Below are 19,773 nucleotides of genomic sequence, written 5' to 3'. Positions count from 1 at the left end.
ATCCCTCCAGTGACACTGCAGAATAGACTCAGCCCTGACTTAGCAGGTATTTCTGCGGTCAAAGCACGAAGCACGAGCAATGCTGCTTTGAATAAATAGCTGGAAACTTCCCAGGACTCCTCAGATCTGCCCTTCACCGAGACCCAGGGGGGATTCCTTCAAAAGCTGCCATCCACAGGGAACTCACATGTTCCCAGTTGCCTAAGGGGTGGCTGGTCCCCTGGTGTCCCCTGCCGCTGCCCCAGCAAGGCTGGCAGAGCTTGGCATGGGGGCAAGTTGGGGCTGATGCGGCCACTGTGCACACAGAGCAGAGGGGGGGGAACGGAGCAGGTTCGAGAAGAGCTTTATTGGGAGATCCTGGCCATAATAAATAGGGGTTACACTGGGAAACGGTGACGAGGGGCAGGGGGCTAGATGCACACTGTGCTCCCATGGGCGCTGGAGCTGCTGCTGCTGCCCCTCTGAGCAGGACATCATCCTGCATCCCATCCGCCCCATCCTGCTCCTTCCTCCCAGTGGCAAAGCTGGCCTGGGGGTTGCTGCCTGCCACCCCTCTGGGGACTGGGGCAGGGAATAACCCAGCAGAAATCGGTGCAGGGAGTGTTTTGGGGAGCAGTGTGGGGCAGAAGGGTGAGAGAGGGCAGGGCCATGGGTATAGCAGGGTCCGGCTGTCATTGCACCAGGGCCTGGATGATGTCCTTCACCAGCATGGTGCCGATAACCATCTTCTCACTGTTGACAGTCAGCTGGGCTGCGGCACCCTCCCGTTGCTCCAGGGTGATGAGCACCAGGCTCCCACTTGTCACTGTCTTTGCCGCGAACCTGCCCACCAGTGAACACAGGGCTTCAGGGTGAGCTGTCACCCTGTCCCCCTCCTGTCCCTGGGGATCCTCTGGTGGGGACTGGGGAGGCATCTGCCACCCAGAGCCACTGTCACGTGCGGGTTCATGCAGGCTCCTTGTCCTAAAGGAAGCCCTGAGTGTTCCCGTTGTGATTTGGGTGGGACCAGAGAGGTGACAGCACCTTCCTGGTCCTGGTGTGGGGGTCCAGCTACCTGTACTCGTTGTCGGCACCGCAGGGCACACGGCCCACGTTGGCAGCCGAGGTCACTTGCTGGACGATGGTGTGGTCACTCTGGCATTTCTCGGGCAGCGTCAGCTTCTCTGTGATCTCGCTCATGCCTGTCAGCTTCCCTGAAGCAGGCAGCAGAGGACCTGCTCATCTCCGGCCAGGCACCCGGTGGCCGTGTCTCTGCTGGGCCCTATTTTGCTGTCCCCAAACCAAGCCCCTCCAGCCCCCAGTTCCCTGTGTCTGGGTCCCTGACATCCTGAACTGGCGGTCCTGCTTGCTTCTCTCCAGCTCAGCAGAGACTGATTTGAGAAAATCCTTTTTCCACAACCCTTGCCGGCCTTGTCGCTGCGTCCCTGCCCCATGGCAACAGCCACATCCCTGGGGATGGACTCCGGTCACTGGCAGCGATGGGGCTGGGTGCTTCAGGGCACTGAGCACCCACTGCTCAGCGCAGATGCCCATCCGTAGGGCCAGGGTGGGGATGCTGCTGCTCCAGGAGCACGGGGATACAGGGCAAGGGTGTCCTCATCACTCACCAGACATGGTGCTGGGAGCGCCAGGGGTGGCATGAGCCCTCCATGCTGTGCAGGGAGCTGGTGGGGCCACCCTGGCACCAGGGTGGCCACCCCAACCCGCAGGCTGCGGGGCGCAGGAGGGGGGTGAAGGGAGCAGAGCTAGTCTAGGGGCCTGCCAAGTGGCCACTTACCCTCACCCAGCCGTGTGAGGTGGTCTAGGGCCACGGCAAGGGCGGCAGAGGGGACAAAATGGGGGGTGAGTGTCGGCACTGGGGTCATGGGTACCCATGCACTGCCATGTCCCTGTTCCTGTCCCTGTCCCCGACTCACCCTGCTCCTTCTTGAACTCATTCTCGCTCATGAAGACCGGGGCCATGAGCTCCCCAACAGGTGGCTGGATGGAGACGTAGAAGTGGCGCGTGTGGGTGCTGGGGAGACAGGTGGGTGAGGGGGCATGTGCTCAAAATGCCCCTCCACCGTGTCCCACTTCCTGTTCCTGCTCTGAGCAAGGTGTGGCTGGAGGGAAACTGAGGTGCAAGAGGTCTTGGGAATAGGGGGAACCCATCAGGCTGGACCTGGGGCAGCTTGTCCTTGTCCCCTGCCAGGAGCCCAGTGCCTTTCCTGCTGTCCCCAAATAACCGGCATCCATCTCAGTGTCCCCCCTCCCCTGGAAGGACCCTGGTACCTGTCCTGCTGTCCCCCATCCCCTGGAGGGACTCTGCCCACCGTCCCCTGGGGCACCCCATGCCCTCTCCTGCCATCTTTTGTCCCCTGGAAGGATGTTGGTACTTGTCTGGCTGTCCCCAATGACCTGGAGCACCCCATACACTGTCCTTTGTCCCTTGTCCTCTGGGCTACCCCATGCCCTGTCCAGCTGTCACCTGTCCCCTGCTGCTCCATGTCCCTCTGAGGGATGCTGGTGTCTATCCCACTTTCCCCACCCCTGGGACACCTGTCCTGTCCTGCCCGGCGCTGGGCACTCACCACAGCTGGAAGTTGGCCGCCTGGGTGGAGTCGCAGAAGTCGATGCCCATCACCACACTGGCCGTGTCCCCAGGCGCCAGGTGCTCTGAAACCACAGGGCTGCCACTGCATCCCATGTCCCCTCCACCAGCCAACCCCTGTCCCTATTCCCCCTGCAGCATCACGGCTGTGCCGTGCCGTGCCATACCGATCTCGGGGAACTCTTGGATTCGCATGCCAGAGAGTGGCTTGGGCTCGCTGACCCGCAGGTTCTTCACCTCGGCATCAGTGTTGTTGGAGATCTGGATCTGGACGGCCACCATGTGGGGGTCCCCTGGGAAGGGGCGGCGGCTGAAGCAGTACTCAACCGAGAGCCCCTCACCCGCCATGCGGTGCAGCAGCTCGTAGGTCCTCACTGCGCCGAACGCCGGGCTTAGCAGCTGCAAGGGACCAAGGGACTGGTGTGGGCTGCCAACACACTACCCTGTGCGGCCCCAGCGGGTGGCAGGTGTCCTGGGACCCCCCCTGGGAAGGGCGTGGGGGACACTTACAGTGGGTGCCAGGGAGGTGTCAGTGAGCGTGAGGCCCTCCAGGTCAGTCACCAGGCTGGTGGAGACGACGCTGCTGGAGGGGATGGGCTGGGGAGGAGCGGGGGTGACTGCGGGGTGGGGAGGGGTAGGGGGAGGAAAGGGTTAACAGAGCTCTGATGAGCCTCCCATGGGGACAACCTCAGTGGCATAGCCCATGGGACAGCCACATGGAGACAGCCCATGTGGCACAGCCCCATGGGGACAATCCCACAGGCACAGTCCCAAGACGGACAGCCCTGCTGGCACAGCCACCTGTCCCCACAGCCATCCTCCGGGGACAAGGACCGCTCACCCCACTGGTCCCTGTCCCAACTCCGCAGCTCTCAAAGGACCTGCGGGGCCCTGACCCCACCAGGGCAGGTGCCTGTGCCTCAGTTTCCCCAGCACCACCATGACAGCCGTCCCTCCTACCCTGGGCAGCCACTCACAGTCATCCAGGTCGAGCAGGGAGATCTCCTTGGGGCCAGCCCTGTTGCTGGGGGGCTGCAAGGGGGCAGAGAGATCAGGGGGATGTGAATGGGGGGGTCTGGGTGTACCCGTGTTGGTCCCAGCATGACCCGGCCCTCACCGCCTTCCTCCGCTTGGCCTCCGCTTCAGAACCAGAGTCGGAGCCAGAGGAACTGCTCTCGGAGGCACTGGCCTCCTCTGACGAGGTCTCAGCACGGCCTTTCCTCCCCTGTGGTGGCTTCTTCTTGGCCTTCTTTGCCCCCTCCTCCTCTTCCTCCTCTTCCTCGCTGGGGCTGTGGGGAGAGCCTGGCTCAGGGGGTCTGGGGTGGGGGTTTGGCCAGGGGCACCCTGCCTTCCCAGGGGGTACCTGCCCACGCTCCCCGGGGCTGCCTTCTGGGAGCTTTCCTTCTCCTTCCTCTTTGGCCTCTTCTCTTCCTCCTCCTTGTCCTCCGATTGCTCCCCACTGCCTTCCTCCTCCTCTTCCTCCTCCTCCTCACTGCCGGAGCTGGAGTTGCTGGAGCTGCTGCTGCTGCTGCTCTCCTCGCTGACGGACTCAGGCTCTGCAGGGGGCATGGTTCAGCCCTGCTGCTGCTTTCCCCCACAGCTCCCTGCTGTGTCCCACTACATCCCACTGCACGCCCACACCTGCTGCTGCATCCCCACTGCATCCTCCCACTGCATCACTGCATCCTCCTGCTACATCCTCACATCCTCTTACAGCTTCCCACTGCATCCCAGCACCTTCTGCTGCCTCCCACTGCATCCTGCTGCATCCCCACCTCCTCCCACTGCATCCCACCATGTCCTTGCATCCCAGTGGGGATGCTCCCCTGCATCTTTCCGCTTCATCCCACTGCATCCCTGCATCCCCACATCCCCCTGCCACACCCCCACCATGATGGGATGTCCCTACTGCAGTGTCCCCTGCCCGAAGCCCCGCCATTGTGGCACCTGCCTGGTGCCCCACTGTGGTGGCTGCTGCCTTATGCCCCACCATGTTGTCCCTCAACTGATGCCTCATCATGGTGGCTCCTGCCCCATGCCCCCTGTGGTGGCACCTGCCCAATGTCCCTGCCACAGTGACCCCTGCCCAATGCCCCACCACAGTGGCACCTGCCCCATGCCCTGCTGTGCCACCGGGTCCTCACCACTGTCTGCTGACTCCGTGGGCCCTGACTCGCCCTCTGAGTCAGAGTAGAAAGGTTTTTCCACCTTCTCCTTCCTCTTCTCCCGGCTGGTGCACTTGGTCCACTCAGGAACCTGCCGACACAGGGCTGATGGAGTGGGGCCATTGCTCATGGGTGGGGGGCCCAAACTGCAGCCCTTGTCCCCTCCTGTCCCCAAGAAGATGTGTGGGCACCAGAGAGGGGACATGGGGCAGCTGAGCAGCATCTGGGCACCTTCTGAGGCTCTCCTAAGACCTTGAGACAATGACCCCCCCCTTGGCCACCCCATGCCCCCCAGCACCCTGGGGTGCTCCACGCACCTCCACATTCCTCACAGAGGGGTCAGGGGCCTCATCTGGCCAGTCAGGCAGTTCCTGGTAGCCCACAGCCTTAGCGTTGAGCAGGTGGGACAGGGAGCCCAGCTGGAAATGGTCCCGATCTATAGTGGGGTAAGAGGTGGCAGCAGCTCATGGACAGCCATGCAGCACCACGGTGACAGCTGGCCCTGTGTCCCCATGCCCTGTGACCAGGAGTGGGTACCTTTGAAGGAGGACTCCAAGATGGGAGCAGGTTTTTGGGCCAGGAAGAGCTTCTTGGCATATTTGTTGAGGGCCCCGCTCTTCTCGGTGGGCACAATGAGCTGGCGGATGAAGCGAGCCCGGTCACGGATGTCATAATTCTGGTCATACTTGGCCAAATTGAGGACGTACTGGGTCAGCAGCTTGCTCTGTGCCAGAGAACATGCTCAGGGCCAGCCTCTCCCTCCCTGGTAGGGAAACTGAAGCTTGCTGTTGGGTGATGTCCCAGGTACCTGCTTGGAGTTGGTCAGGTAGAGCTTAGCTGCCAAGTTGATGACCTGCAACTTGACGATGTCCTCCTCATTGGTGAAGGACTTGGCCATCTTGCGCAGCACATCGGGCGCGATCTTGGGCACGTGCTCGCAGTACTCACCGATGAGCCACAAGATGCTGGCCCGCGCCATCGGCACCTGCAAAACGTCCCCAGGCATATGGCAATGCTGCCACTCCCCCGGTCCTGTGGGCCACACAGCACCCTGACCCACCTGGATGTTGTCGGTGAGCTTGGCCATGTGCTTGATGATCTCACTGTGCTGGGCTGGCTGCATCTGCAGCAGCTTTTTGATGACCACCACGGATTCAGCCACCACCAGCTCTGCAGGCAGAGGCCTGGCCTCAGTGGGGTCCTTCCCTGAGAGCGATGGAGCCCCTGATTCACTCCCACTGCATGTACTCACCGTCCCGGTTGGAGAGGAGCTGGACCAGTCCATTGAGGCAGGTGTCCCGTACCTTCCCAATGTTGGTGGCACAGCGCCCGATGGCTTGGATGGTGGCTGCCACGAAGTCCTTGTCCATGCTGCGGATGTAGGTCTGTGCGGGCATGGCAGGGGGACACATGACATGTCATCCACATGCCAGTGCTGGGCATTCCCCCATGTGGTGGTCACACATTGGGACTCTTTGGAGCCACCCATGGGATTGGGTGGGCCTCAGCCCACTCCTCCAGGTGGGACTCTCCTCTGTCCCCTCCATGGTGGTGTTCTGGCACCCAGAGCCATGCTAGGGTGGCACCCTGGTGGCCTCAGTATGGCCATGCCATACCTGGAACTCCCGCAGGATGGTGGAGATGTTGGTCTCATTGGCCAGGTTGGTGAGGACCTCCAGCTGCAGGAAAGAGCAAGAGATGGGCAACATGAGGGCATGGTGCCAGGGCACCAGGTCCTTGCTGTTCTCCTGTTGCGAACAGGGCACAGAGGACAGCTGCCCCACAGAGCAGGGGTACATGAAGACCCAAAGCCACCAGTGATGGGTTCTGCCAGGTTTTTCCACCTCACCTTGAGGATCTTGATCTGCGTGGGGTCTGTGGAGCGAATGTAGAAGCTCTTCAGGTAGGGTTCAAACATCCCCTGCATGCAGAGCCAGCAGTATTAGTGCTGTCCCTGTCCCCCACTCTTTGAGGCCACCTGCAGGCAACTGGCCCTGGTGATCCTGCTGGCTACCTCTCATTCTGCTCCAGAGTCAACAGGGCCAAGTCCTCCCACACCAAGTCTGAGACTCACCCGCCGTTTGATAGACATGGTGGCCACGTTCTGTAGCACAACATACTGCACCTCGCTGTGGGAACAAAGAGGGAACCACCATCAGCAGGGCAGGGCCAGACCCACCCAGCAAGTCCCTGTGAACATGGGGCAGGACCCACCACCAGGCCGGTGCCACCATGATGCTGCCACTCCATGTCTGGACTGGGCCGGGCCAAAAAGCCAGGGTTTTTTGGCAGTTTGCCCCAACCTGACATCCTTGTGGGGATCGGCTTTTTGGGGATCTCTCCCAGGGTCTTGGGGCTCCCCCTGGGCCCCACCAACCAGGGTGGTGGGGTAGGGGATGACCACCACCCAGGTGCCACAGACCTGTGACTTCGCAGGAGCCGCACCAGCGCCTTGGCGATGACACCAACCTCTGCTTTGGGTGCCAGGTGGAAGTAGAGCTGTGCCACAGCCATCACCACCTGTGGGGACACACCTCAGTGTCTTCTGGTAGGCACGGGATACCCCAAGGGATGGCTGTGTCCCCCAGAGTCCCACTCAGCAGCACCTGGAGGAAGCCTGACCCTGAGGATGCCCATCCTTGGGCGTCTCTCAAGCACCCTGATGGCTTCTTGGCTGATGGGGACATCATGAGCCCAGGCTGATGGACACCACCAGTGGCCTCAGGGGATGGACAGGGCTGGAGTGGGGGACTCACCGCAGCATTGCGGCTCTGCAGCAGGGGCTTGGTGTTGCGCAGGAGCAGGCGGTGGTCAGGGTCCATGACGTAGGGCTTGCGCTTTGCCATTGAGGCCGCCTCTGCCTTTGCGTCCTTGGCATCCTCCTCCTCGGAACCATAGAAAGCCTTCTCGGTGCTCTCCTCCAGCAAAGACTCCTGCTGGTAGGTGAGATGCCTTGCACCCCCTCAACAGCACCCCCCTTTACCCCCACCTCCCTGAGGGCTCCCAGGGCACCCCAAGGCTCCTGGGGCAATCTGAGGCTCCCACACTCACGTTCTGGTTGGGGCTGAGGAACTGGGTGCGCGCATAGCGGGTCAGCATGTTGATGATGACCACCTGCCCCCACTCCTCCACGTCGATAAGCAGGTTGCAGAGCTTGCGGTAGTTCTTGTGGATGAGGTCAATGCGCTCTGGGCAGACCTCCTCAAATGCCATCACCACGCTGCCGGCCACCAGCTGGGGAGGGAAAGCCCAGAGCGCTTTTTTTTGTTGGGGATGGTGGCATCTCTGTGAGGATGATGGCTCAGTAGGGGTGGCTGCATCCCTGCAGGGATGCTCAGTCAGTGGGCACAGTGGCATCCACACAAGGAAGCTGGTTTGTCAGGGGTGGCTGTATCTCTATGAGGATGCCAGCTGGGTGGGGAGAGTGGCATCCCTGTGAGGATGCTGGTTTGGTGGGGATGGTGGTTTCCTCATGGGGATGCCGGCTCAGTGGAGATGTTGTGATTCCCCATGAGATGTTGGCCCCCTGGGGACAGCAGCACCCCACAAGGACAACTCTGCAGGGATGGCTGCATTCCTGTGAGAATGCCAATTTGGTGGAAATGTTTGCATCCCTGTGAAGACGCTGGATCAGTGGGGATGGTGGCATCCTCAAGAAGATGCTGGCTTGCTGTGGACAGTGACATCCCCACAAAGATGTTGGCTCTGGGGATGGCTGCATCGTGGCGTGGATCTTGGATCAGTGGAGATGATGGCATCTCTGTGAGGACACCAGCCCTGCAGGCATGGCTGCATTGCCATGAGGATGCCATATCAGTGGGGACAGTAGCATCCCCATGAGGATCCTGGCTTGGTGGGGACAGCAGCATCACTGCAAGGATGCCCGCTCTGCATGGATGGCTGCACAAGGACACCAATTTGGTGGGGACATCTGCATCCCCATGAGGACAGGACCCCCAGATTTAGGGGAGGGGAGACGGAGCACCCTACTCACCGTGGTCTTGTCCGCTAGCAGCTTCTCAATCACTTCAATGAGCTGGTCCTTCTGGTCTGAGTCAAGGCTGCAAGGGAAGAGCAGAGCACGTGTGGTTGGACCAAACTCCCCTCCATCCCTGCCTGTCTCTGACTGCACCAAGCAGCTGAGACCCCAGCACTGCACCTTTACTGGTACCCCCAGAATTTAGCAGCTGAGCCCCCCCGTTACCTGTACAGCTTGGGGATAGCATGGGCAGCTGTCTTGCGCACATATGGGGACATGTCTGAGGCAGCCTCCTTGATGGCCAGCATCATGATGGGCACGATGATGGGCACACGGATGCTGGAGAGGACCCGCAGGGCACTGGCACGGATCAGCTGGTTGGGGTCCTGGCAGGGACATGCAGGGCGCTGCAGCACAGCTGTGGGGGACCCAATGCCCCTCCCCAGACACATCCCCAGGGTCCCCAAACCAGCCCACCTTGAGTCCTCGCTGGAAGGTGGAGATGGAGAGCAGGGCCAGATCCTGCTGCTCCTCTGCATAGCGCACCAGGTAGACATACACCAGCTTCTTTACCTGTGGGGTGAAGATGGTGGGGTAACCTCAGAGGCCTCCAAAACCCAGCCCATCCCTAAAACCCTCCTGCAAGGGAGGTGCCACACCCTGGGGACACCCATGGATGCCACCAGGGCCACCCAAGACCTTCCTCACCTCAATGTTCTTGCAGGCAACATTTTTCACCACGGCTGGGAAGAGGTCAGAGGCGTTTTTACCCCGTGCAATCATCTGGGGAGTAAAGGAGCAGCATGACACCAGGCAGCTGGCACAGCACAGCACAGTGTAACATGGCACGGCTCAGCACGGCATGGCTTGGCACCGGCAGTGGTCCCCACCGGTGGCAGCAACACCCACCGCCACGATCCTCTTCATGGCCTCCAGCTTGAGCGAATCCTTGTTGCTATCAAGCATCTCCTTGAGGTCATCATGCCTGCACCGCACCAGGGAAAAAATTCCCATTTTCCAATTTTAGCTGTTTGTAACCATTTTTAGTCTTTTTTTTTCTCCCAGCCTGGCTACCAGGCTGGCAACATGACCCTTTGCCATGCAATATTTATGGGGACAGGAACTGGGTTACAGCCAGGTGAAAGACGAGTCGGAGGGACCGGCACGGTGCTGGCACCCAGCTCTGTCTCCATCCTGGGTGCAGGGATGAGGACCCTGTCCCAGCCTGGCTGTGTTGTCACCCTAGGATGTCCCCAGATTCCTTTCCAGGGAGCAGGCACTCATCACTGTCTCCATCCCAGCCACCAGCCCAGCTTGTCTGGGTGTCCCTTGTCCCCTCATGGGGACTGGCGTGAATGTGCCAGTGCGCCCTGACGCAGAGCCCTTCCCTGGTCCACTCCCTGGGCTAGGAAAATGCCACCAGCCTTTTACAAGACTGGTTGTCACCACTGTCCACTTTTCTAAGGGACATCTGTTCCCACCAAACCAGGGGGACCTGCAAGGCTGTGTCCACCCCCAGCAGCTGGGGTGGCATCCATGGGGCAACGCTTGTCCAGAGCCACCATCACTGGGGGGTCCCGAGGGAAGTCCTTGGGGAATTCTTACCGCGATGGTGGCCTGGTGCCAGTGGCCACTGTGGGCTCGGGGCCGGCAAGTGGCCGCAGCTCGTCAGCTCGCAGAGCGCTGTAGCAGGTGGGTTGTCCAGCCTCGGTGGCCAGCACCGGGCTCATCACCTCCTCAGCCGTGTCACCACCCACTGGTGGTTTTGGCTGCCCGGCTGTCCCCGCCGGTAGCTGCCGCAGCAGCTTCTGCACTGGAGGCAGGGACAGCATGGCTTCGGCCGAGCGTGGTGGCCCTGAGGACAGTGGCAGGGCTGTGGCCCCGCTCCTCCTCCTGCCGCTGCTGGCTGAAACCTGATGCTAGGGTTGGGTTGCAGCCTCGATTGCAACGCCCTTCCCGGTGGACAAGGCCACACCCCAGGTGACCCCCATCCTGCAGGTGGGACTTAGGGACATTGCAGGGAGCTCCTTCCCCGGGTGCTTTGAGTGGCTCAGTCCTGGCCAGGGACCCCCCATCATGATGGGACACCCACCTAGGTGGTGGGGTGGCACTTCGGGGCCATTTCTCTTGCTCCATGTACCGTGCACAGCTCATAGGGAGAGTGACAGATCTGGTGTGGCTGCAAGGGGATGGGCTCTGGCAAAGGGCAGCATGCAGTTGATGGGGATAGTGCCAGGGTGTCAGGGATGGGGGGGACACTGCCAGACTGGGGGACACTGCCAGCAGGTCATGAATCAGGGGACACTGCCAGACTGGGGGACACTGAGGGCAGGTCAGGGCTGGAGGGACACTGCCAGACTGGTAGACACTGCCAGTGGGGGTTAGGGTCAGGGGACGCTGTCAGATGTAGGGACAGGGGAACACTGCCAGGCTGGGGGACACTGCCAGCGGGTCATGTATGGGGGACACCGCTGGACTTGGGGACACTGCCGGTGGGCAGGGCTGGAGTGTATGTCACTGCCAGTCTGGGGATCACGATCAGGCGGTAATGGATGGCGGGACACTGCCAGCAGGTCGGGGTGGGGGGCACATCAAGAATGGGGGACACTGCCAAGGCTGGGGAGACAAAGGGACCCCCATATTCCTGCAGCTCTGCAGAGATCCCCCCCACCTTCCTCTGCATCCCTGTCTCCCCCCCTGCCCCAGCAGCCTGCCCCACACAGGGGTGACATTTCTCAGCCCTCCCCCCCCCCCCCTCAAACTGGGCACCTGGTGGCAGATGCCATCACCCGGGGACCCCGCGAGAGCCGTGGGAGTCAGCAGAGCCCCGGGTAGGTTCGCCGTGCCCAGGGCGCCCCCAGCCCAGGGGTGGGGGTTCCCGTGCATCACCCGCCCCCTCCCATCTCCGGCACCCTGCAGGTCTCCCCCCAAACCTTCCCTGGCCTTTGCAACCTGCAGCGGCGGCGGCGTGCCTGCGTCCCCTGCCCCGTCCCCATCCCTGCCCCCCCCCCGGTCGGGTACCACATCCCCGGCGGGGCCGGCGGCCGAGGCCCACGGTGGCGGCCACCTGGCCAGGCTCGGCCCTTGTCCCCCGGCCCCGCCGCCGTCCCCACCTCTTGTAGTCGGAGGAGAAGATGCCGCCGCTGGCGGGGTCGTGGCCGTACTCGGGCTCCCCCAGGCTGGAGGAGCCCCCCTTCTCCTCCCCGTAGGCCGGGCTGGCCGCCATGGCGCGGGATGCGCCGGGATGCGGCCGGCGGGATGCCGGGACTGATGTCAGCGTGATGTGGGGCCGGGAACCGCCCCGGCGGCCCCCCGCCCACCCGGCGCCCCCCCCACCCCCCGGCGGCCCCGCCCGCGCCCCCAGCGGGGGGCTTTGCGGCCTCGGAGGGGTCCCCGGCCCCGCGCAGCCTGGGGTGCCCGGCAGCGGGGCTGGGGGTGCGCAGCTCGGGACCGGGGCAGCGGCCCCGCTCGGGGCTGGCTGTGTGGTGTGTATCTCACATGTATCATCAGACACTGTACAGCTGTACATAGTTACATTATAATATATGCTATCTATATGCTATTGTATTCAAGCACATTATATCACAACATATGTCATGTTACATTACATTCTATTTTTCATACAGAATACGTTAGGTAGTATACATTACATACTATATATTATATGCTACATACTGTAGACTATGTTAGTATTACATTACATTATATTACAGATTATATTAATTCTATTATATATTCTATAGTCTATCATACTATATCATACTTGATCCGTTCTACATTCTAGATGATACAATATGTGCCATGTTATATATGTTATATGTTATACTATGCTATATTATGTTGGTTATATTAATCATACTCTATATTCTATATTCTATCATATTATATATTCTACATTTTACCCTATATGATATATATGACATATTACATACTGTATTAAATAATAGCATTTATTATTATAAATATTATTATAAGAGTAACATCAATAATTATTATTGTTATTATCTTTTTCACCATTAATTACTGATCCTGGTGGGCATTTCAGCTGTTCCTGTCCCCCGCAGCTGCCCACCCCATGAGGCTGTCTGCCTGCCAGGCCGCTCGCTCAGCCTATCACACAGCGGTGAGGCAGCCACAGAAAATGGGCACATTTTGGGTAGCAAAATTTGATAAAGCATCTAATTAATGCATGGCAATCAAGCTTCAGCAAGCAGAAAGGACCTGCCCCCCTCCCCCCAGAATGGTCCCCCCACCCGCTGCCCTGCCTGCCTGGTGCAGATGGGCCCCCACCAGCACTGGCAACCGGAGCCCAGCCTTACTGGGGACCTCACAGCCCTCCTGAGGACCCCAGCCCTCTTTGGAGACCTCAGTCCTTTTTGGGGACCCCACAGGGCTCTCAGAGACCCCAGCCCCGTTTAGGGACTTCAGCCCAACTAGAGACCTGTTCCTGACTGCACAGCCATCCTGGGCATCCTGGCCCTGCTGGGGTCTCAGACCTCCTTGTGGCCCCCGTGCTGCCAGTGGAGGTTCACCAAGCTCCTACTTACAAAGCTGCTCGATATCTGCAAGGAGAGAGAAACAGAAATGGGGCATCAGTGCTCTGCTTGTGCTGTCCTGCCCATGCTCAGGGGGCAGGGTCCCATCTTGCCATCACAACTTACTCGTGATTGCTCCTGCCGGGTGTGAGGGCTTCACCTGGGCAAAAGACGCCTGTCCTGCCCGGCTTCACTGAGCTGGAGGCTTCCCAGGACAAGCCTGGTTCATTGTCCCCCTTCTCTGTCCCGGTGCAATGATGGCTGCCTGCAACGGGGTGCAGAGATGGGAGTAACCTTGCCAGCTGCTGCTACTTAGCATTGTTTTCTCTGGGATGGCGCTGGTGACAGAGCTGGGCTGCTGGCACCTCTGCCAGGGGCTGCGGGAAATGCAGCAGCGGTGGTGGGCCGGCAGGTGCCGGCGCTGAACCTGACTTCACATCCTTCCTGATGTACGTGAGAGGCAGAGAAAAGCTGAAAGGAAAACCCCAAAGCAGTACAAATGCCAGCAAACCCCGGGTGGGTTTTCCCACTTCTTAAAGCTCTGGGGTTAATTTGCTAATTCCACCTTAAAAGTGAAATCTGGGAATGCAAGAAGGTGACTCCAGAGATTCTGGAAACTCAAGTCAAAGGAGCTGCAGGAAATCTCCAAAAGTGCATGTTGTGCAGCAATGTCCCACCCCCCCCCCCCGAGACACCTTCCTCCAGCCCTAGCCTGCTGAGGTTCCCAGCCTCGCGTTTTGGCTCCCTTCCCCTTAGAAGCCATGGGGACATTTCCCCCCTCGCTGGGCAATCACACTTCCCCTCTGGTGAGAGCAAAGCCTCCCAGAAACTCCCATGAGTGTGGGAACTGCAAGAATCCCCAAGACCCAGCACAGGACCCAGCACTCCAGGATTTGCCTCACTGGTGCTGAGCAGAGGGCAAGGACCACCACCCTTGACCTGCTGGCAACATTCCTCCTAATGCAGCCCAGGATGCTGTTGGCTTTCACTGTGCCCCAAGGGCACCTTGCTTGTTCATGGTCAATTTGGTGTCTCCCAGGACCCCCAGGGCCTTTCCTGCCAAGCTGCTTTCCAGCTGGTCACCCTCCACAGTGTGTCCTGGAGCCTGGCGTTGTTTCTCCCCAGGGGTGGGACTTTGCATCTTCCCCTTCATGAAGTTCCCGTTGGCCCTTTTCTCTAGCCTGTCCAGGTCTCTCTGGGTGCCAGCACAACGCTCTGGTGCATCAGCCACCCCTTCCAGTTTGGTGTCAGCAGCAAACTCACTGAGGGTCTGCTCTGCCCCATCAATCGGACCGGTAATAAAGCTGTCAACCAGGACTGGACCCAGTATTGACCCCAGGATACACCACCAGTGACTTGTTCCCAACCAGACCTGGTCAAGCTGTTTGGTCAGATTTCAACCCAGAAGCTCAGGGAATATTTATTTTGATGCTTAAAATCAAATGACAGCAACAAGAGAGGCATCTGTCTCAGGAGGCCATGGGGAGCAAAGAGTGGCCGCTCACTTTGAGATGTGCCAAGGCAGGGCATTGGCTCACCAGCAGGTTCTGGGAAAAGGAAAGCAAAAGCAGAAAACACAAATCAAGCAGGGTGGGCACAGGCTGTCCATGTGCACCTGTTTATTGCCATGCAAGAGGGAGGCCAAAGCTGCTGGCACAGCTCTGGTGCCCCAGGGAAGGAGGCTCCAGCCCCCTGCATCTCCAGGCACATCACCGCCTCCATCACTGCAGTGCTGGGGACACCTGGGAGAGAAGAAGGGCTGTGGTGATGCTCAGCCGCAGCAGGTGCTGGAGTCCCCAGGAGTGGTGGCACCCACCATGGTGCTGGCTATCTGGCCCAACCCCAGCAGAGAGAGGGCAAAGTGGACACAGTTGCAAGTGACAGCGTTGTACTCCATTGCCTGGTCCATGGCCACTCGAATCCGCTTCTGCAGGGCGGCCACATCCAGCCCTTCCTTCCTCCGCAGCACCTTGGCTGGACCCCGTGTCCGCAGGAGGTGGTTCTTGCTGTGCTTGGCCACGATCCCCAATGGGGATGTCCCTGAGCTGCCTGTGGGGTGGAGGAGACGTTGTACCCCATGTCCCTTCCATGAGGATGTCCCCACACTGTGACCACCTCCTGGGGCTCACCTTCCAGGTGGATGATCTCCCCGTCACCGCAGTAGATGCCAGCGTGGGCGCCACACCAGGCAGGACCCCCCGAGGCCAGTGGGAAGAGGAAGAGGTCCCCAGGCTGGGGCTTGGCCACTCCATCAGGGACCGCGTTGAAATGCTGGCCTAGCAGCCCCTCACAGAGGAAGAACGCTGCCGTGCTCACTGCCCCAGCCACCGCCTGGGGACCCATCTGTCTTTCAGGGCCACCAGTGCCAGGGGCACACCAGCAGCATCACCGACCTGCTGGCTTATCCCCATCCCTGGTAGCTTGGACATAGCTTGTGTGTCCCTGGATGGGGAAACCCTCCAAGGAGGGGCCACCTCCTCTAAGTGCTGAGCACCCATGGGTGCTGATGAAAAGGCAGGGCATGCAGGATTTGGCCCTGTTGTGCTAGAGGTGAGATGGATGGTGCGGGGTGCAGAGGGAATACTGGCACTTACCTGCCTGGAGCTGCTCACCTGGAGGGACAAACACCCAGCGTCAGCCCCGGTGGCACTGGGGAGATGGGACCCAGGACACCAGGATCACCGCTCAGCCCCTGCCTGGACTGCTGCCATCTCCCTGCCTGAGTCCCTGCTTGGGGTCCCCATGCCAGCATTCCCAAACGTGTCATACCCAGGAGCCCAGCCAGCGCTGGGGCTGGAGGAATGACCCATCCAGGGCTTGCAGGGTCTGCACCAGGGTGCTCACCTGTGGGGAGAGGGGGCAGAGCGAGCCTGGGACCCATCCGTTGCTAACGCTCATCCTCTGCTGGCACCCATCCCCTGCTGGTACCCATCCCTGCTATCACTCATTCCTGCTGGCACCCATCCCTGCTAGCATGCCCCCATGCTAGCACCCACCCTTGCCAGCACCCACGCCTACCAGCACCCATTCATAGCCCAGGGCAATGTCCCAATACCCCCCAACCCCCAGAACCCCCCGACTCAGCACCAGGCAGGTCCCAGCTGTGGGGTCCGTGGGCGCCAGGTGCCATGGTGGAGGGGAGGGACTGCCTGGGTGCCCTCCCCGCTGTCTCCCCCTTTACCTGGGTGAGGAGGTTCATCTGCAAGGAGAAAACATGCTGTCCGGAGAGCTGGGGACACAGGCGGTGCCCAGCCCCACCTCAGGGACCTCTCTGTCCCCAGATGGTTGTGGTGCCATGTCGCCCCACCGAAGGCCAAGCCACAGCCTTGGGCACCATGCCAGCCCTGGCACCCATGCCATACCTTACTTCCTTGCCTTGGGGATTCCTCCAAGGTCCCCTCACTCCACTGTGGTCCCCAAGTAACTGCTGTTCCAAAGCTGGCCACAGTACAGGACCTCAGCCCACCCCGGTGAGCGCTTGCGGTGGCTCTTGGCACCCACATGTGGCTCCACCGGTGCCCAGGAATGTGCCCGGACCACACCGACCGGCCCACCGTGGCATTGAGCCCATCCTGCGGGGCCAGCCCCAGGGGGCAGACCCAACCTGGTGTGACATTTCATCAGTGAACACCTTAGGTGACCCCAAAGGAGTCACGAAATGGCCCTGTGGTGTCTGGGCTGGTGCCAAAACACCTCTTGGTGCTAAAACGCCTCTTGCCCTGAAGGTGGCCCAAGGGACGGCCACCAGCCTGTCCCCAGGCCTGTGTCCCCAGAGTGGTGGGTGCCCGGGGTCACTTCTGGAGCCACATTAAACTTTAATCCTTGTGCCGGGGGTCAGCAAAGGCTTTGGCAGGGCTTGGGGCAGGTGAGGTGGGAGCTGTCACCCTCTGTCATCAGGCAACCTCCACAGCATCATTTGTCAAGGAGCCGACAATAAACAAGAGCTAATTACGGTGAAACCAGAGCCTGGCCTGGATGAGGCTCAGTGCTGGGTGGCTACATTAACCCTTCCCAGCCATCTCCAGTCCCACAGCCATCTTGTACCCTGCCAGCCCTTCGTATCTTCTTCTGGTTGCTCTTGTCCCCTCCTGATCCCCACCATCCTCTCCTGGTCCCCACTGTCCTGTACTGATGTATAGTCTGTTTCTCATCACCTTCTTCTGGACCCTAGTATCCCCTCTTGGTCTCTGCCTGGTCCTCACTAGCCACTCCTGGGGTCTATCATGATCTCCTGGTCCTCATCACCCCTCTAGGTTCCCTTGGCCTTTCTTTGTCACTGTTGTCCCCTTCTAGTCCCCATCGTCTCATCCCAGTCCTCACTATCCCCTCGTGATCCCCACCCACCCCTATTGCATCCCAGTGCCCCTCCCTGATCCCCATTGCACCCACCTGGTCCCCATTGTTCCCACCTGGTCCCTATTGTCCTGTCCTGATCTCCATCACCCCCTCCTCCTCCCTGCTGTAACCTCATCGCCACTATCCATCACTATCTCCTGGTCACCATCAAAACATCCGGGTTCCCACTGCTCCCTCCTCATCCTCCTCATCCTCTCCCAGTCCCCACCATCTCCTCCTGGTCCCCATCATCCCCTTCTAGTCAGCACCATCTCTTTGCTCCCAATCATCCTATCCTCATCCCATCATCTCCTCATGGTTCCCAATCATTCAGTCCTGGTCTTGACCGTCTCCTCCTGGTCCCCATCACCCCACTCCTGATCCTTGCTGTCCTCTCCTGGTCCCTATCATCTCTACTTCATCCCCATCAGCTCCTCCTGATTCCCATCACCGCCCCTTGGTCCCTACCATCTCCCCCTGGTCCCCATTGTCTCCTCCTCATCTCCACCATCCCCTCCTGTTTCTTGTTGTCCCCTCTTGGTCCGTGTCTCCTTGGTCCCCATCATCTGCTCCTGGTCCCCACCACCTCCCCTTGATCCCTGCTATCTCCTCCTAGTTCCCATCATCCCCTGCTTGTCCCCACTGTCCCCTCCTGTTCCTCACGACCCTGTGCCACTGCTGGCAGAAGTAGGGCTGCCAGGACAGCAGTGCCTCCCTGGGTCACCTGATGTCCCCAGCTGAGCTGTCCCCTCACCAGGGTGCACCCACCAGCTCCTTGTGGCCGGTGGGATTAGGGCGGCTGGAGCCTTGGGGCTGCTCCCGACCACAGGTTTCAAGCATCTTTGGGTAATTAGTAAATTAGTAATTAAATGCTCTCTGCCTGCTGGGGGGGGAAGGGGGGCAGATCCCGAGGGTTTAGGCTGGGTAATCCTGTGGCATCTGCCCCAGCGTCTGTCACTGAGCCGAGTCACGACCCCGCTGCGGGCTTTAACGTTTGCTCCTTCACCCCCACCTGCAGCCCCTTGGCCGTGGCGTCAGGCCTGCTCGGGCACTTCCCAACACGGGCTGGCTCGAGCCTCCTGGGGGCCTGGGTTGGGTGCTTGTGGGGTGCTCAGCCCTGGGAGGGGATGGGGTGCTGCTCCATGGAGGCCCCACCTTGGGGACAGCACCCAGCTGGGGATAATGGAGAAACAAGGTGGGAAACCACATTTTGGTCGTTATTGGCTTTCCTGGGCGTGCTGGTGGCTGGCTGGCAGCAGATGGTTGGCCGGGCTAATCCCCCTCCCAAATCCCTGCTCCAGAGCTGGCTTTTACCCGACAGGGAGGACTGGACCTGGACGGGCAAATTAGCCGACTCAGCGTGTATCGCCACGCCGGCCACCCCAGCGCCGCCGGCACAGGCGCCCAGGTCCCAGCGTCACTCACGGGTGGGCTGGCACCCTGGGCTGTGGGTGCTCCTGGCGCCCCCACGTCGGGCGCCGGGCGTTGTGTCACCTATGGGTGAAGCTCTGCTGAAGGGTCCGGAGCACCCAAGCTGTGGGCAGAGCAGCCCCGCAGGGTGACAGCTTGCTCCTGCCGCATTAGCCCAGCGTCATAATGCTGCCGAGGGAGGAGGGCGGCCACCGCCGCAGATGGCGGCTGTCAGAGATCTGGGTCAGGGTGGGGGCCACTGCGGGCCAGGGGCTGTGGAGTGGAGGGGTGCTGCAGGCAGGGGGGATGGAGCCATGCTGTGAGTGATGGGGATGGAGCCGTGCTGCGGGCAGGGATGATGGAGCCGTGCTGCGGGCAGGGATGATGGAGCCGTGCTGCGGGCAGGGACGATGGAGCCGTGCTGCGGGCAGGGATGATGGAGCCGTGCTGCGGGCAGGGATGATGGAGCCGTGCTGCGGGCAGGGATGATGGAGCTGTGCTGCAGGCAGGGAACACGGAGCCATGCTGCGGGCAGGGATGATGGAGCCATGCTGCAGGCAGGGACGATGGAGCCGTGCTGCAGGCAGGGAACACGGAGCCATGCTGCGGGCAGGGACGATGGAGCCGTGCTGCGGGCAGGGATGATGGAGCCGTGCTGCGGGCAGGGACGATGGAGCTGTGCTGCAGGCAGGGAACACGGAGCCATGCTGCGGGCAGGGATGATGGAGCCATGCTGCAGGCAGGGACGATGGAGCTGTG

General features: G+C 60.6%; 2 protein-coding genes across 13 annotated transcripts; both read right to left on the bottom strand.

The window, feature by feature from the left end:
* Positions 1–327: 327 nt before the first annotated feature.
* Positions 328–12,514, bottom strand: AP3B2 (adaptor related protein complex 3 subunit beta 2). 7 transcript variants are annotated; one of them, XM_080397112.1, is made up of 28 exons: positions 11,848–12,514; positions 9,644–9,719; positions 9,443–9,517; positions 9,212–9,307; positions 8,960–9,120; positions 8,750–8,816; positions 7,807–7,989; positions 7,512–7,691; positions 7,178–7,275; positions 6,830–6,884; positions 6,605–6,676; positions 6,372–6,434; positions 6,008–6,140; positions 5,816–5,925; positions 5,564–5,740; positions 5,293–5,479; positions 5,073–5,191; positions 4,735–4,846; positions 3,954–4,146; positions 3,708–3,879; positions 3,568–3,622; positions 3,101–3,207; positions 2,758–2,989; positions 2,571–2,655; positions 1,917–2,014; positions 1,778–1,801; positions 1,055–1,193; positions 328–822 (listed from the first exon to the last, which is right to left on the bottom strand). In XM_080397112.1, exons 1-28 carry the CDS (start codon positions 12,261–12,263, stop codon positions 672–674), a joined length of 3,636 nt encoding a protein of 1,211 aa, XP_080253238.1. In that variant the 5' UTR covers positions 12,264–12,514; the 3' UTR covers positions 328–671. The 7 variants fall into 7 exon arrangements, with proteins under 7 accessions (XP_080253238.1, XP_080253239.1, XP_080253236.1 ...); XM_080397113.1 differs by having other exon boundaries at positions 7,512–7,688; XM_080397110.1 differs by having other exon boundaries at positions 5,564–5,925; positions 7,512–7,688.
* On the bottom strand, positions 12,513–19,618 carry LOC308067763 (uncharacterized protein). Of its 6 annotated transcripts, XM_080397141.1 has the most exons (7): positions 16,632–19,618; positions 16,451–16,468; positions 16,039–16,113; positions 15,864–15,881; positions 15,399–15,600; positions 15,086–15,318; positions 12,513–15,011 (listed from the first exon to the last, which is right to left on the bottom strand). In XM_080397141.1, the coding sequence occupies exons 1-7, from the start codon at positions 16,770–16,772 to the stop codon at positions 14,991–14,993; spliced, it is 708 nt and encodes a 235-aa protein (XP_080253267.1). In that variant the 5' UTR covers positions 16,773–19,618; the 3' UTR covers positions 12,513–14,990. The 6 variants fall into 6 exon arrangements, 4 of the variants coding, with proteins under 4 accessions (XP_080253267.1, XP_080253265.1, XP_080253266.1 ...); XR_013929718.1 differs by having other exon boundaries at positions 12,513–13,296; positions 13,396–15,600; XR_013929719.1 differs by having other exon boundaries at positions 12,513–13,740; positions 14,775–15,600.
* Between the last annotated feature and the right edge of the window lie 155 nt (positions 19,619–19,773).

This window comes from Falco punctatus (genome assembly GCF_963210335.1).
Source record: "Falco punctatus genome assembly, chromosome: 7".
Taxonomy (NCBI): domain Eukaryota; kingdom Metazoa; phylum Chordata; class Aves; order Falconiformes; family Falconidae; genus Falco; species Falco punctatus.
This window is presented reverse-complemented; position numbering and strand designations above follow the sequence as displayed.

Coding starts and splice junctions, on each gene's coding strand:
- AP3B2 (XM_080397110.1), bottom strand. CDS start 12,263: ATGTACAGCTGTACAGTGTCTGATGATACATGTGAGATACACACCACA. Junction 7,689..7,806: donor TCCTCAGCCCCAACCAGAAC/GTGAGTGTGGGA, acceptor ACCTACCAGCAG/GAGTCTTTGCTGGAGGAGAG. Junction 2,656..2,757: donor CCAAGAGTTCCCCGAGATCG/GTATGGCACGGC, acceptor CTGTGGTTTCAG/AGCACCTGGCGCCTGGGGAC.
- LOC308067763 (XM_080397138.1), bottom strand. CDS start 16,772: ATGTGGGTGCCAAGAGCCACCGCAAGCGCTCACCGGGGTGGGCTGAGG.